Source organism: Marmota marmota, unplaced genomic scaffold, assembly GCF_001458135.2.
Source record: "Marmota marmota marmota unplaced genomic scaffold, marMar, whole genome shotgun sequence".
Classification (NCBI taxonomy): Eukaryota; Metazoa; Chordata; class Mammalia; order Rodentia; family Sciuridae; genus Marmota; species Marmota marmota.
This window is the reverse complement of record NW_025999853.1, coordinates 14,633,039-14,647,882: the sequence shown is the minus strand read 5'-3', so window position 1 is coordinate 14,647,882 and position 14,844 is coordinate 14,633,039. Positions and strand designations below refer to the sequence as shown.

The following is a 14,844-nucleotide window of genomic DNA, read 5'->3' as shown; positions in this document are numbered from 1 at the left end:
ACCACTGCGCCCAGCAGGAGGATCACATTTTATTGTGTGTGGGTGTGTGAACATGTCCCGCTGAATCCACTATTCTGTATGGCTGTAATGCACCAATAAAAATTAATTAGAACAAACAACCCTTCCAAGGCCATTTTTTCTGGCTGCCAGATCTCCCAGAGTCATGCATCTTTTTTTTTTTTTTTTCTGCTGCCCATTGCTGTACCCTGGACTGTCCTGAGGACTTCTCTGTCCTCTGTCCCCTTACTTTAGTAGAGGATGATCCCTCGTTTCTGTCAGGTGTGACTCCTCTCTGGTGCGTTTTCCATTCCGGAAGCCAGATTTCTGCCCTCTGGTCTTGCCCTGGTTTCCTTGGCCCGGCGCTGAGACATCAGTCCATCCTGCACAGATCAAAACTGAGGGCTCTAGTGGAATCCGCTCCCGACAGCTGACCTACAGTGAAGTCCTTGAGGCTGGCCCAGCCATTTCCTACTTCCTAATTAAGCAAACAAGGATCAAACAAATGGGTCATTATTATTGTTTTCATAATTATTTTAGGACCAGTACTGATCGTTAACGAATATCCTCCAGGGACAGAAGTTGAGAGACTCTAGCAGGTCCCCCAGGAGCTGGGTCGGGTTGGACCAGTAGATTCTCACCAGGCTCTGAAGCAAGGGAACAGCATTTTAGGAAGAAGGAACAGCACCTACAAACTCTCCTCCATCGTCAGAGCAAAGCCCTTTTTTTAGTGTTTCTTCTCCCAGTGGGAGAAAGCACTTCTCCATGTGTGTACCTGCAAATAGGACAAGTGCCTGGGGAAGGCTTCCGTTGGCCAGGACTGGTTCTTCAGTTCTGTGGCATCTGCTGGTGGCACAGGATACGCTCGGGCCTTGCACTGTATTATGAGATTGCAGCAGTACAGAGTGGCAGTGCAGAGTCCCTTCTTCTGGAAGCTCAACATATTGTAGGAGGGGACAGTCACATCCAGGGCTGTGACAGAGGGCTTAGAGGCTCCTGTATAAATGCACTTAGCACGTATACCGCATTTCAGCACATAACTGGTTAGAGACTGGCCAACAAAGGGTTTGGCAGTATGGGCAGGAGTAGCCACTGGTGTTAAGTCAGGAAGACCTTGGGGACTCATTCCACATGTGGTCATTTGGTTCATCGTTTTCCACATCAATCCCAGTGCCCTGCTGTTCCTTGCTGGGATGTGTGTAGTGAATCCCAGGGTCACAGGGTTTCCCTGTACTTCTGGATCGAAGTTGCTTACAAAAATGCAGAGATAATATTCCATGTTTGTATGAATATACTGAAAGAAATCCCTGCTGTCATGGATAACCAAAAAGAACAAACAAAATTTTTTTTAAAAAAAATGCAGCCAGAAAGCACCAGGTTCCAAGTGGGGTTCCGAGTGGGGTTCCGATGGTGTACCGGGTGGGGTGGAAGGGAAGGCGGCTTTCTCTTAGGCTCACTGGAGGAGGCGGGGCATCCTGCAGCCCCTGTCCCCTGCCGGCCGGGTGGCTCCTGACCTGGCCTCCTCTCCCCCCAGGTATGGAGAGTGCAATCACGCTGTGGCAGTTCCTGTTGCAGTTGCTGCTGGACCAGAAACACGAGCATCTGATCTGCTGGACCTCCAACGATGGTGAATTCAAGCTCCTCAAAGCAGAAGAAGTGGCCAAGCTGTGGGGACTCCGCAAAAACAAGACAAATATGAACTATGATAAGCTGAGCAGAGCGCTGCGATACTATTATGACAAGGTAAACCCTTGACCTTGCATGAGCCAGCCTGGGGGGAGGGGGGTCCCCTTTCCTATTCCGGGGATGAAAGCAGATAGTGTGCTTCATGAATCAAGTTAGAAGATAAAAGAGGGGGCCCCTAAGGCCGTTTCTAAGAAGACCTGTTAGGAGGATCTTTCTCCCTTCTCTGGAGCTTTTTGGAGGTTACTGTGGTTCAGATTTTATTTTCTCTCTGTCTTTTACCTGCAGTTGGTTGAAGAATCTCACTAGCCACAGGAATTAGAAGTCAGGAGGTTGCGGGGCTTCTCTAACATTGACTTGCTCCAGGGACATAAGGAGTGTTCAAGTCTAGAAAGTCTGTTTTCTCCCTTCTGGTTTGCAGTTCGGTCAGGAGGACCTTTCCTGAGCAGTCGGGGCATGGACACATGATTTTTAAGGTTCCGTTGTCTCAGTGTCCCCATGTACAAAATAGGGATCCTTAGAGTGCCCATCTCAGGCTGGTTGTGAAGACTGACCTGTCCATTCCGGGTTGGGTATTTTGAACAGTGTTTGGTGCATGGTGTTTACAATTTGATGGGAAGCTTCTCTAATCACAAGAAAGCCTATTTTCATTTCTGAGTCACAGAGATAAAACAGAATGCTTGGTTAAGTGAAAATACAGTGTAATTGCCAGAGACAGTTGGGGTGAGTTTTAATGCATTCCTGGACAAGTGGTTCAAGTGCTTCTGGGGCAGAGCTCTCGCCATTTAGGAGAACCACTTTAGGCCTGTAATTGTTGACCGTTTCTATTCAAATCTTTTTGTGGCTGAATATTTAGCCTCATAGACATGAAGACTTACAGTCATCATAACGGTAAGCTTTTGTTCTGGTTTACCGTTCATATTGAAAGGTGAATTAAAAACTGATTTAAATAGTAGACCCTGATCTATATTTAGTGCCTTCTGTCTGCCAACCTCTTTGGAATTGAAGACATAAGGATTACACATTTCAGGAAGTGAAGACATCTTTAATTATAAAGTGTGCCTTTATAGGATCGTAATTGCATATGATTATGTCATTGAAATGCTAAAGGTGCTTTCCTTTAATGTGGCAATTAATTAACCCTGACTTAATGCACAGTCCCACTAAGAGGGAAGAGCACTTCTTGCTAATTGCACTGTCTGAAAGCGGCAGATGGTGTGGTGCCTCGCATTTCCCCCAGGTTCTAAGTTTTGCCCTGGGAATCGGGGGCGCCCTGAAGTAAAACAGTCCAGCTTCCCTGCTGGCTCCGAGCCTAAAAGCTTGGCATTTTCATTGTTTTAAATCAAGGTGTCAAAGGAGAGCAGTGCTGCCTCTGTCTGCGACTCCATTCACCTCTTCCTCTTTGGGGCTTGGAGTGGGGCTGAGGGGTGTCTCTATAGCGGGAAGGGATCTCCTGGCTGGACATGACTGTCACTGCCATTTCCACGGCACCTGATTCCCCGTCGCAGATATTTTGTATCTGTAGAGAAAGTGTTTCTCATAGCCTCCAAGTACATTGGGTACTTTCTACTAGGTGTCCAAGGCTCCATGCTGAGCACCTCCTACCCCTGTCTGCTTTAAACCATGGGACCCATGCTGCCAGGGCCGCCTCCTTGCACAGGTGAGAACATGGGGCTTTGATTGAAAGCCTGTGAGTGGCAGAGCCCAGATCTGAGCCCAGCTGGTGTGCGTGGTTTCCTAGCCAAAGGCACGCGCACACCCTGCCTTCTGGGCCATTCTCTTCCTTGGTACATCTGAGTTCCAGGTAGGCAGTCAGGCTGCCCAAGGGCACTAGAACCTAGAAATCACAACAAGAACATGTTCTTTGTTGTCAAGAACTCCAGTATTGGAAAATCCAGGCACATGCTGTGTAGAATGTTGAGCCCAAGGTTTGGGGCCCAGGCAGCCACTGGGGGTTGCTTGCCAGTCTTTTCCATTTCCCCTCCTGTTGGGGCAAAGCAGGGACCCTGCATGTGACTTTGGAGCAGCCTCTGAGCAGCAGCCTGGACCTCACAGTGACTGCAGGAGCTTCTTTGGGCAGGAGAAGCCTGTTGTCCTATTATGTCATCTCAGGCTTGGACACCAGAAGAGGATGTGCCATTTCTTTCCTTCCACATCCCACATGTACACATGCATGCTCACATGTCAGTTTGACTCTTCCATATGAAGTGCTTTCAAGGGATGTGTAAGATTAAAAGTTAGACTTTTATTAGTCCATCTTGTATTGCTACAACAAAATACCTGGAGCTAGATAGTTCATAAAGAAAAGAGGGTTATTTAGTTCATAGTTTTAGAGACTCAAGAGCATGGCACTTGATGTGGTGAGGGGCCCCTTGGCTGCATCCCAACATGGAAGATGACACCGTGCGTGGTAAGAACATGTGTGAGAGGTAGAAATTACATGATAAGACAGGAAGTCTAAAATACCTGGGGTCAGTCTCACTCTTTTATAACCACCCACTGTCTCAGGACTGAGGTCCCATAAGAGGATTAATCTCCCCTGAGGGCAGCCTTCCCAAATACCTAGTCCCTCACACTCAGGCCCAGTTCTTAAAGGTTCCCTGCCCCCAACATCACCACACTGAGGACCAAGCTTCCAACTCACCAACTCCTGGGGGACACATCAAGCCATCTGCAAACCATAGCAGACCCTTTTTATTAATTATATATTTTTAGCTGTAGTTGGGCACAATACCTTTATTTTATTGATTTATTTTTACGTGGTGCTGAGGATGGAACCCAGGGCCTCACATGTGCTAGGCAAGCACTGTACTGCTGAGCCACAATCCCAGCCTCCCGTGTAGCAGACTCTTAACACAGTTTAAAAAGAAGAGGAGGAAGAAGGAGGAAGATAAAGGGGAAGAAGGGAGGTGAGTGAAAGAGGGTAGGAGGAAGAAGTAAAGAGGGAAGGGAGAGATAAGGAAAAAGGGAGGCGACATAAGGGATGCTTTATTTTACATTTTATGGTGAACACTTTCAATGTTGCATAACTGACCAAAGTGGATCCAACTGCCAGTGGCTGACAATTGTTGACCTACAGTAATGGCCGCCTTAAATGGCCGGACCTCTAACCTGAGGGACATGTCTGTGCAGGGTCCTTGTGAATGTGAAGCTCAGGGCCATGTGGGTGCCCTTGGTGTCCTCAGGCTGACCCTGAGGACACAACACTGATCCAACTTGTCAGTATTGTGGTCATTCTCTTCCCCCTCCTCCCCCTCCCTCTTCCCAGAGCCTGCGAGGGACACAGGGGGTAACTCACTCCCTAGCCTGGCAGCCAGTTCCCTTTCTGTCCTTTGCTAGCTCTAATCTTTTCACTCTTGGCTGAAACTGCAACCCCTTGGTTTGTCCTAATAGGGAAGTTTCCCTGCCAGAGTAGACAAGCATGAGAATATCATTATTTTTATATGTTATATGTTATATTTTTAGCTCATTCCAGGATATTAAAAATGGGCAGAGGGGGAAAAAAAGTGCAAATGTGTACAAAGCTGTGCAGAAGACAGAGGGACATAATGTATGTGCTCCTGATGTCACACTGGGCTGAGGTCATCATTCCTTTAAAACTGGCACCAGCACCCTGGGGTTACTATAGCGAGGTGCTTCCAGCGTAGGGCTGGTGGTCTGGGGTGGAGTCCAGCTCTGGTGGAGGTAGTTCTCCCTGTCTCTCTGGGCCTCAGTGAAGTCTACCCCATGGGGCGGCAGGGGACAAGCCACAGTGACACACGTGCAGTGATGAGAACAGTGACCAGGACACAGTAGGGGTGACAAAGCATTAGCCAGAGTAATAATGTGGGTGGTGATATTTCCTATGACTAATTTGCGAAATTCAAATGAATATAGAGAAGGAAATAAAAACCTTTACACCCCCTTCCTGCACAGGCATGCAGACATAGGGGGTGCCAGGTCCTGGGAATGGCGGCTGCCTTCACTGTGGGTATGTCAGGAGCCCTGGTCCTGCTCCTTAGTGCCTCATGATGGACAGCAGCCGTTCTCTATCTGTGGTCTGTTTATCTATTTGGACTGCTGCGAAAACTCCACAGAGGCACTTTCAAATTTATATGACCCTCCTGCTTCCCGAATCAAGCTCCTATACTTCCCCAGGCACCCCAAGTTGAAGCAACCTCCCAGCTTCCTGGGCCCATAGCGCCCCTGTGGGCTGTGCATTCAGTGCCCCAATTAGAGCCCAGCCATCTCAGTTCCCCCAGGGGAAGCAGGGGCAATCACAGCGCCTCCCCTCATTGCTTGGCTTGTGGATTAAGAGAGAGGATGTGTGCAGGGTGCTCAGCACCAGGTCAGGTACTCAGTAGGTCCACATGCCACACCAAGTGCATGCCAGTCGTCATTCCTGCTTGTAAATCCTGCTGCCTTATGTCACAGTCATCTGTTTACACAGGTGTCCTTCTCGCAGAACTTCTTTTATTGCCCTGATACCTTGCACAACCTCTGGCACGTATTAGCTGCTCAGTAAATGCTAAACAAAGGTGCAAATGTGTTCTATTCAGGTACAAATCACTCGTGTCGTAGAAGTTGCATCAATTAAGGGGAAAAAAAAACAACTCACTGCCTTCTGATTATTGGGCTGCATTAGGCTGCTGGGGCTGTTGTAACATGACCACAAGCTCTGGGTGGATTCAGGCACCAGAAATGAAGTCTCCCACAATTCTAGAGACTAGACGTCCAAAGTCAAGGTGTCAGCAGCTGCAGGGCTGGGCTGCTCTGAATGGCTGGAGGCACCTTCCTTGCCTCTTCCTTGCTTCTGTGTGCCCGTCAGTCTTTGGCATGCCTTGGCTTGTAGCCACCTTACTCTCTCTTCCTCTGTTGACACATGGTGTTCTCCTTCTGTGTCTCTGTGACTCTCCTTGTAAGGACACAGTCATTGGATGAAGGCCCATCCTAATACAGTATGAATACAAAAACTTGGTCACATCTGCAAAGATCCTGTTTCTTATTTATTTATTTATTTATTTATTTTATTTGTTTTAATTAGTTACACATGACAGTACAATGATCTTGACATATCATACATTTGAATCAGATGGGATATAATTTCTTATTTTTTTGAGTGTACAGGTTGCAGAATCTCATTGATCATGCAGTCACGTATATACCCACAGCAATAATAATGTCTATTTTATTCTGCTGCCCTTCCATTCCCCCCTTCCCCTCCCCTCCCCTCCCATCACTTCTCTCTACTCAATCAAATATCCTGTTTCTAATAGGGCCACAGTCACAGGTACTGGCAGTTAGGACCTTCAGGGGTGACACATTTCTACCTATAACATGTCCCTACATTTCAGACACTGCTGGGCTTTTATTTGGATTTTCAAAATTACATAGTAAAAGGAGAACCTTGGAGATGAGGGTTCAGATTCAGCAAATCCTAAAAGAAAGCCGCTCCTCATGAGAAACAGCAGCTCAACCCAGCAGCAGGGGTAATAGTAGACTTGGAGACAGGAGCAATAGTTCAACAGCAGGTGCATCACACTGTGCCACCACCAGGTCCCCAGAGTGAGGCAGGGTGGAGAAGAACAAGGTGGCTTGGAGGGATTCAGAGTCTTTAGGAACTGGGATGATCTGGAATAGCAGAAGACTTTAATAGACAGCTGAAATGGGAAGAGAAGCTGGCCCCGTGGGCTCCTGGGTCAGCAGTGGCTGAGATCTAGCTCCAGTCTCTGCGGTTCCTTCCCCCACCTGCATCTCTCTGGACTCCCTACATACATACAAGGCAAGGTCAGAGGGTCAGGGTTTTCCTGCCAAAGATGACCTTCCCCAAGCACAACTTTTGACAAGGCTGCTGGGCAAACCCAGTTAGCATTGCAGACAGGAGAGTTGCCCAGGCCAGGAGCAGCATGCTGTATTCCCTGGGGCGGGGGGGGGGGCTGGGGACTGAAGGACCCCTGGCCAGCTCCGAGGCACAGGTAGACACAGAAAGCACCTGTGGCTGCACATGGAGGTGCAGAAGCCGGAGCTGGTGGAGACTGCACAGGGCATTTACGTTGAGCCAGGGCATCTCACAGTCGCCCCCTACCGCACAGCTTGTTTTCCGCAGTGTCACTTTAAGTCCTAGGAGATGGGTTTGTTAATGTAGTGGCGATTGTTGGCAGTTTGGGGTGGGGTTGTTCTTTTCTCCTCTTAGGTTTAAACTGAGTTTTCTGAAAGGTAAATTTACTGATGTAATTTTAGGGATCTCTTCCAGAGATTGTATTTATGAACAGGTGAACAGCTCCTTTTTGGTTGTTGCTTAACAACAGTGGGCAGGATCAGTTTTTGGATCTCTCATCTCAGGGTGAGATGGAGCGTACCTGTATCGGGCCCTCACAACCGCCACACACCTGTGCACCAGATCCAAGGGGCAGGAGGGACTCCTGAGATTCACGGCATCTCTGCACTTCTTAAAGAAGTTCTGGGTTGCTTTTAGCCTGCTTCTGCCTCTAATTGACAGGGTCCCTTTCCCTTACCTCTGCTATTCATTCAGCCATTCCTCTGACAAAACCCTTCCCCACCCTGGGGTTGTTCAGCAGCCCATGGGGGATACAGACATGCAAATCAAAAAATGTCTCCCCAATCATGGGAAGTGCTACCATGGACATGATAACTCGGCCTTCCTGGGGATTGGCCGAGAAGCAGACGGAAGGCTTCCCGAGGTCAGGGCACTTGGCCTGGGCCTCCAGGCCTGAGAATGAGTTTACCCAGCTGGGAAAAGTTGGAAAGGAATATACCAGAATGGAACAGCCTGGGCCAAGGCAGGGAGTGTGAAAGAGTGTGACTTTTCCAAGCGCAGAGTATTTATTTAGGGACGGAGGGAGAGACGGGGTTGGAATGTGAGTGGGGAGTGGAACATGGGGTACATCATGCTATCCTTGACACTTTCTGGCGAGATCTGACGGAGCCATGAAAGCAAGGGAGTGCCCCGTGATCAGATTACACATTTTAGAATAAAAATCTGCGTCTCCTCTTCCTCTTCTTGGCATTGACCGTTTCACATCAGATCCTACTGTTCTGATCTTTTTGGCTACGAACCCGTTTCTCCCCACCGGGTGAGCTGGCCCCACCACACCTGCAGTGCCAGGGCCCTCAGGCCCTGCTCCAGAAACCCCTGCGGGGAGAGGAAGATGGTGGAGGCCGGCGTCACATGGGGTGGGCAGCTGTCTTCTGTTCACGAGGGGCCAGAGACACAGGCTCTCTAGGTTGCTACAGAAAGACCTGGAAGCTCAGACAATCCCTCATCCTGTTCCATCCAACAGACCATTTGTCCTGGTTGTTGGCAGTGAATGCTCATCCCAGGGGGAGGCTGGACACTCTGCCAGTTCCCTTCTTATCAGCAGATGATAACGGTGATAGAATGAGAAATCTCCCCCGTCCATGGCTTAGCCTCACAGTGTCCTGGGTCATCTTCACTTCATTGGAAGGGGTTTAGGGGACAACAGCGGGGACAAAGTCATTGGCAACATATTCCTGGAAGAAGAACGCATCACCCTCTCAACTTAATTGGGCAATTCATTATAAACTGGGTGTGCGCTCAGGCAGGAGAACGTTAGTTTTAATAATACAAGTCCCGAGTTCCACTGCCCGTGCCAAGAAGCCAGGCCCTGGTGGGATTCTTAAATCCCCAAAATAAATTTTGTGAAGATAAAATGGTACGTTGTCACAGCAGAGGAAGAACAAAACTCCAGCAAATGTTCATATCGCAGAACTTTCTAGAACATCTTTGTTGGCTATGGAATTCCACGGAAGACCCATCTGTCCTGGACTCCATTGGTGGTGTCCTGTGTATGGACGGAACCTTCTGTGCCTAGCCATGGGCCCAAGTGTTGAGAGCCTGTGTGTTTTGTTGGGTGTCCCTTTTCCCCTTATCCCATTTCCGTTGCTCAGATGGTTCAGAGGACCACAGATGGCAACCGGGCTTTTGTCTGGGGGCCAAAGGGGTAGCCAGGGCCTCTCTGCAGCATTTGGGCCCGGAAGCTGCCTGAGACCTGTGGAGTGGCTGAGCTGCCTCGTGGAGGTTTTCCAATCTGGTCACCTTGCCCCGGGATGTAGCAGCCGGCATAAGGGGACTGGGCTACAGGGGGAGGGGACAGACACTGCATGTCACCTGGGGGTGCTTCCTGTCTTGCCTGGGCTTCCAAGCCAGATTCCCCACGGCACACAGAGTTCCCCCAAATAGGGCAGTTGCTAAGGAACAAGGATGAGCTGGAGCCTTGGGAGCACCGTCAACACCGCATTGATGAGCAGGCTCCTGCCAAAGCTCCCGCAGCCTGCCAGATCCACTTGCGTCAGGCCGTTGCCCAAGCCCACACCGAGTCTGCGTTTGCCAGCACCAGCGGTCCTGCTTCTAGGCTTTTAGCTGCAGGAAAATTGAGGGGTTGTGTAGACAAACTGACAGAAACCCTCACATTCACATCACACCACCCGCCACCCACCATCTACCAGCTGCTCCTCGTGCAGCCTCTTCCCACCTCCTGCCTGCGCTCAGTTCCTACCCCAAATTGGTAGCATAAGGAGGGAAGCTCACGTGTATGGAGAGGCGCTGCGCTAGGTATTTTTACATTTATTAACTCGTTTTCTAAGTCCTGATGCACTTGTCCTCATGGTCAGTAGTGGACCCATTGGAGAGGTTGGGGATACTGAGTCTCCAGGAGGTTTATAACAGATCCATGATGTAGCAGCTGGCCAGCAACAGAGCTTTCAGCCTCGAAGTCGTTTTTTTTTTTTTGTATTGGGAATTGAACCTAGAGGTGCTTTACCACGGATTCGCAACCCCTTTTTATATTTTATTTTGAGACAGGGTCTCACTAAGTTGATTAGGACCATGCTCATTTGCTGAGGCTAGCCTTGAACTTGTGAACCTCCTGCCTCAGCCTCCCAAGCCACTGGGATTACAGGCCTGTGCCGCTGTGCCCAGCAGCCTAGGAGTCCACACTCAGGATTATGAAGCTGCAGGATCCCATGTTAAGGTCCCTGGGCTCAGACTGGAATCTTACACTCCTTGTGTTGCTGGGTACTACCCCAAGGCCGGCAGAAAGAAGAGACGCCCCTCCCACATGTTTTGACTAAGACAGAGGAAGGACTGTTGGCAGGATCCACAGCCAGATGAGCATGGGAGGTGCTGGTTTGGGTGGCCCCATAACACCCGTGTCTTCAGAAGTTGCCTCCTAAAGAAAGCCAGGTCGGCACTGGGCAGGCTTCTGCTTGTGCACCTCCCCAGTGTCCTGTGGTCCCCAGATAGACTCCAAAGACCCTTCCCCACCCAGCCCCAGTCCCACTGCCTTGGAAGTCCCCCAGCTGCCCTCCCCCAGCATGGCCTCCTCATCCCTCTGTCTTTCCTGCCTGCTCCTCTGCAGGTTGCTTGTACTCAGTGACCACCTGCCTGCTCTGTGTCCCTCCCCTCTCCTGCTGTCACCCTGTCTACCTCACTGGGCCAGATACAGGTAGAATGGGTGAGGAGCAAGCAGACATGTGTCCTTCTGTCACAGAGGAATCTGTCATCTCAAATATCAGAGCAGGAAAGGACACAAGAAACCACCCCAGGACCCTAGAGGGGAGACCATTTTTATTTCATTTCATTTTTACTCTTTACTTTTTGTGTGTGGTGCTGGCTTTACCCTGAGCACCGTCTCCAGCCTGGGAGGCGATTCTTAAGTAAACAGGTGGCAGAGCCAGGATGAGAACATGCTCCCAGGCCACCTGTGTCCCCTGAGGCCCCCACCGGGGCTGCCAGTACTGGAGAAGGTCAGTGCTGCCACAGTGGAAGGTAGTCCAGTGTCCAGTCTGAGCCTCCCAGGTCTTGTGTCCTGCCACACCAGCAAGATGGCTCTTCTCGTTTGCAGCACCTTGGGGACCACCGTTGTTCAGGCAGCAAGGCTGAGGAGCCCTCCCACCCCAGCCCCAGGCCAGCTGAATTTGGTGTGACAGTTCACACTGCAGCTTACCAGTGCCAAAAAAGAAAGAAATCTTAACCCAAACTACCAAAAATCCTCCCCTGGGAGCTGGCGAGTTGGCCAATTCAGAGATGCAGTTAGAGCCCTTGGTTGGCAGCACTGTAGAAGCGGACTGTGTGTGGGCAGGTGTGAGGGTGCGCATTCCACACTTGAGCTTTAGACAAAGGGCGGCCCGGGGCTTAGGACCACAGTGTCAGAGCATCACAGGGGAAAGGGAAGGGCAGGAGAGACACTTCAGGGACCTGTGGCTCAGCCTCCCCTGTCCCACTGTGCAGAGGTGACTTTACAGAGGGTGTGTAATAGTCCCCTAGGGCTGCCATACAGATGACCACTGACTTTGTGGCTTGAAACATCAGACATTATTCTCTCATGCCTCTGGGGGTCAGAAGTGTGAAGTCAGGGAGTTGCAGGGCACAGTTCCCTCTGCAGGATCCAGAATGTTCTCTGGCCCCTTCCAGCCCTGGCGGCTCCCACAGTAGGATGTTCCTTGCTCATTGCAGCAGCTCCAGTCTCTGCCTCCGTCTTTCCGTGGTCTCCTTCCTGCTCTCTTTTTATAAGGACATTCGTCATTGAATTGACTGCCTACCCTAAATCCACGGGCTTCCAACTTGACCCTTAATCAATGTGTCCACAAAGACTGTATTTGTCAATAAGGTCACATTCTAAGATTCTGGTGGACATGAGTTTGTGGGGACATCATTCAGCTCACTTTGGGAAGGGAGAGGGGGTAGACTGTCCTGGTTAGAAAGAGCTCAGGTGGATGGAGAGAAGGCGTCTGTCATAAGATCCTCCACCTGGGACAGGTGGAAAGGGACCCTGCCCCAAACAAATTTATAACCAAGCCCTATATGGCCAGCTGACCGCTCCGTGTCCCCTCCAGTTCAGATGGCATAGATGGAGAGGAAGCAGAGCCTAGTATGGAGTCTCCCATAGGAAGGTTTCTTCTCCTTGTTGGAAGAGTGTTTAGGTGTTAAGGAGAAGGAACCAGTGTGAGCCGTCAGGCATCGCTTGTTCTAACTTTGGAGAGGGTGATTTGGGTTTTGTGCTAGGAAAGTGTGAGTCAGACTGTGTTCTGAGCGGGAAACCAGACGAGGAGCAGAAGAAGGGGTCCCAGTTGGGAAGCCCATGGCCTGGAGTTCTGCCTCTTCTGCTTGGTAATGGTGGGGACCCACCTCCGAGCTTACGGTCCCTCAGGTGTAAAAATGGAGGCTCACGTGAAACCATGTGTAAGCTGCTGTCAGCTGTGAAGTGAGGTACTATCTAAGGAATCCTGGTTGCTTGAAGGCAGAATACAACAAGATAGTGTGGCATAATGAGCATTCTGTACACATTCTGTACACGTCGCTAGCAGGTTCCTCTGGGAAGGGTCATGTTTTAAGGACCCGTATGAGCAGGGCACTGGCACACATAATTTTTTAGAACAAAACTACCCTATGAGGTATTTTTATTCCCATTTTAAGTCTGTATAAACTGAGGCTTACAGAAGTTCAACTTTCCCCAGGTCATAGTAAGTAGAGAGGCAAAGATTTGAACCCTGGTCTGTTTATGCCAGCATTGGTTCCAAGTAACCTCTGGTCCATCAGGGCTCTTGGCCTTGCCTTTGTGTGAGAGGCTGCTCTGCTTGGGCGGGTGGGTGCTCTGAGGTGCTGGGCTGTGGGGGCCACAGCCACACTCTGCATGGTGGACAGGAGCTTCCTGTCTTTTGCTGTCACTGTCTGCCATTGGATATTGTGCTGCTTAGAAGTTGTCCTCTGGAGCAATCTGAAGGTTTGCAAACCTGCTGGGTCCTGGTGTCTCATGCCAGCATGTCCCCTCAAAGCAGGCCCCTCCTCTGTCCCACTGTGGCAGTTCTGTTTGGGTGTGGAGAACAGCCTGACAAGCGTCGGGCTCTTCCTCATGAGCAGCTGGAAGAGGCCACTCTTAAGGCAGGGCCAAGCCTCCTTAGCTCAGAGCTGGCTCCCAGGCTCTCTCGGCCTGCGTTGCTGTTCTCTGAACACAGGGCACATTATCTTCAGCTGCAGCCTCTGGGCCCCGTGCAGCTGCCTTCTCAAAGAGGGTTTGCTGGTGGAACAGCAGTGGCTCGGGGCTTTGCTCTGGAACAGCTGGGTTCAGACTTCAGCCCCACCAAGTACAAGCTGTAGGATCCCGGGCAGGGTCTTAGATTGACAAGTAATACAGAATACATGCATATTAGTTTTTTTTAATGTGAAAATGCAAGTGAGCAAAAAGAAATATTAAAGTCACTGTTAAACATTTTATACATCTTTCAAGATTAATTTTTCTTTCTCTTCTCATTTAAACATATGGATCTATAAAGAAAATAATTTCATTAAAATAACAGGGTGCCCCCATACATACATACTATCATCTTTCACCTAATGTATATACATTTAAAGATACGAGGAAACGTGAACACTGAACGGTCCTCTGAAACAGCATGTGGTGCTCCGTTATATGGCTCTCCCCATATCTAACCCACCCTATGTGGTAGAAAATGGATGTAACCTCACTGGCCACGCAAAAGTGGTGACCCTTGACCACTTCATCTTTAAAACAGGGCAGGAGGGTGCATCTTGCAAGATGGCTGTGTGTGCCCAGCCAGAGGGGGGCCCTCAGGAGTGCTCCCTGCTTTCTTCTGTCCTTCCCACCCACAGGCTCCTTCTCCACAGGAGACCCACCATGATAGAGATGGACACTCAAACTCCTGGTTCCCTGTGCCAGGGACCTTAATGGCAGGTGCTTAGGGCTAGGGATCTCCATTGGCCTCCACCAGGAGCTCTAGCAAAATCCCCGGCCACAGCTGATACCATGAAGCCAGGCTCCTCCTCCCTGCCAGGGAGCATGTTTCCTGCTCTCAGAGGCAGTGGACAACAGTGTGATCAGCTGGCTGACTGGTTAGTGTCTGTGCCACCTTCCAGGGCCTGGTGTTACATCTGTGCTGTAGGATGTGATTGGCATCTACCTGGATTCAGGGGTTGCTCCCTGTGGGCTACCCTCCCCCTGCCCATCCTGGAATTCATTGGGTTGTATGAGGTTTCCTTCCTGGTGAATATCAAGCGCTGGCCATGTTAGGCATGATGTCCTGTAAGCCTTGCGTCTATTTCTTGTCTGAACCCAATAAATAAAGCATCATGTTTCCCCAGCTTGGTTGAGGGATGTGAACCACAAGTAATTCTGCCTGCTGTGCCAT

General features: G+C 50.0%; 1 protein-coding gene across 1 annotated transcript in view; it reads left to right on the top strand.

Annotated features, from left to right (window-relative positions):
* Window positions 1-1,530: 1,530 nt before the first annotated feature.
* Window positions 1,531-14,844, top strand: part of Elk3 (ETS transcription factor ELK3) — a 38,182-nt gene continuing 24,868 nt past the window's right edge. The window contains exon 1 of the mRNA XM_015482911.2: window positions 1,531-1,740. Within this exon, the coding sequence (XP_015338397.1) occupies window positions 1,534-1,740 (207 nt within the window). The 5' untranslated portion in view covers window positions 1,531-1,533. The remainder of the gene's footprint in view (window positions 1,741-14,844) is intronic.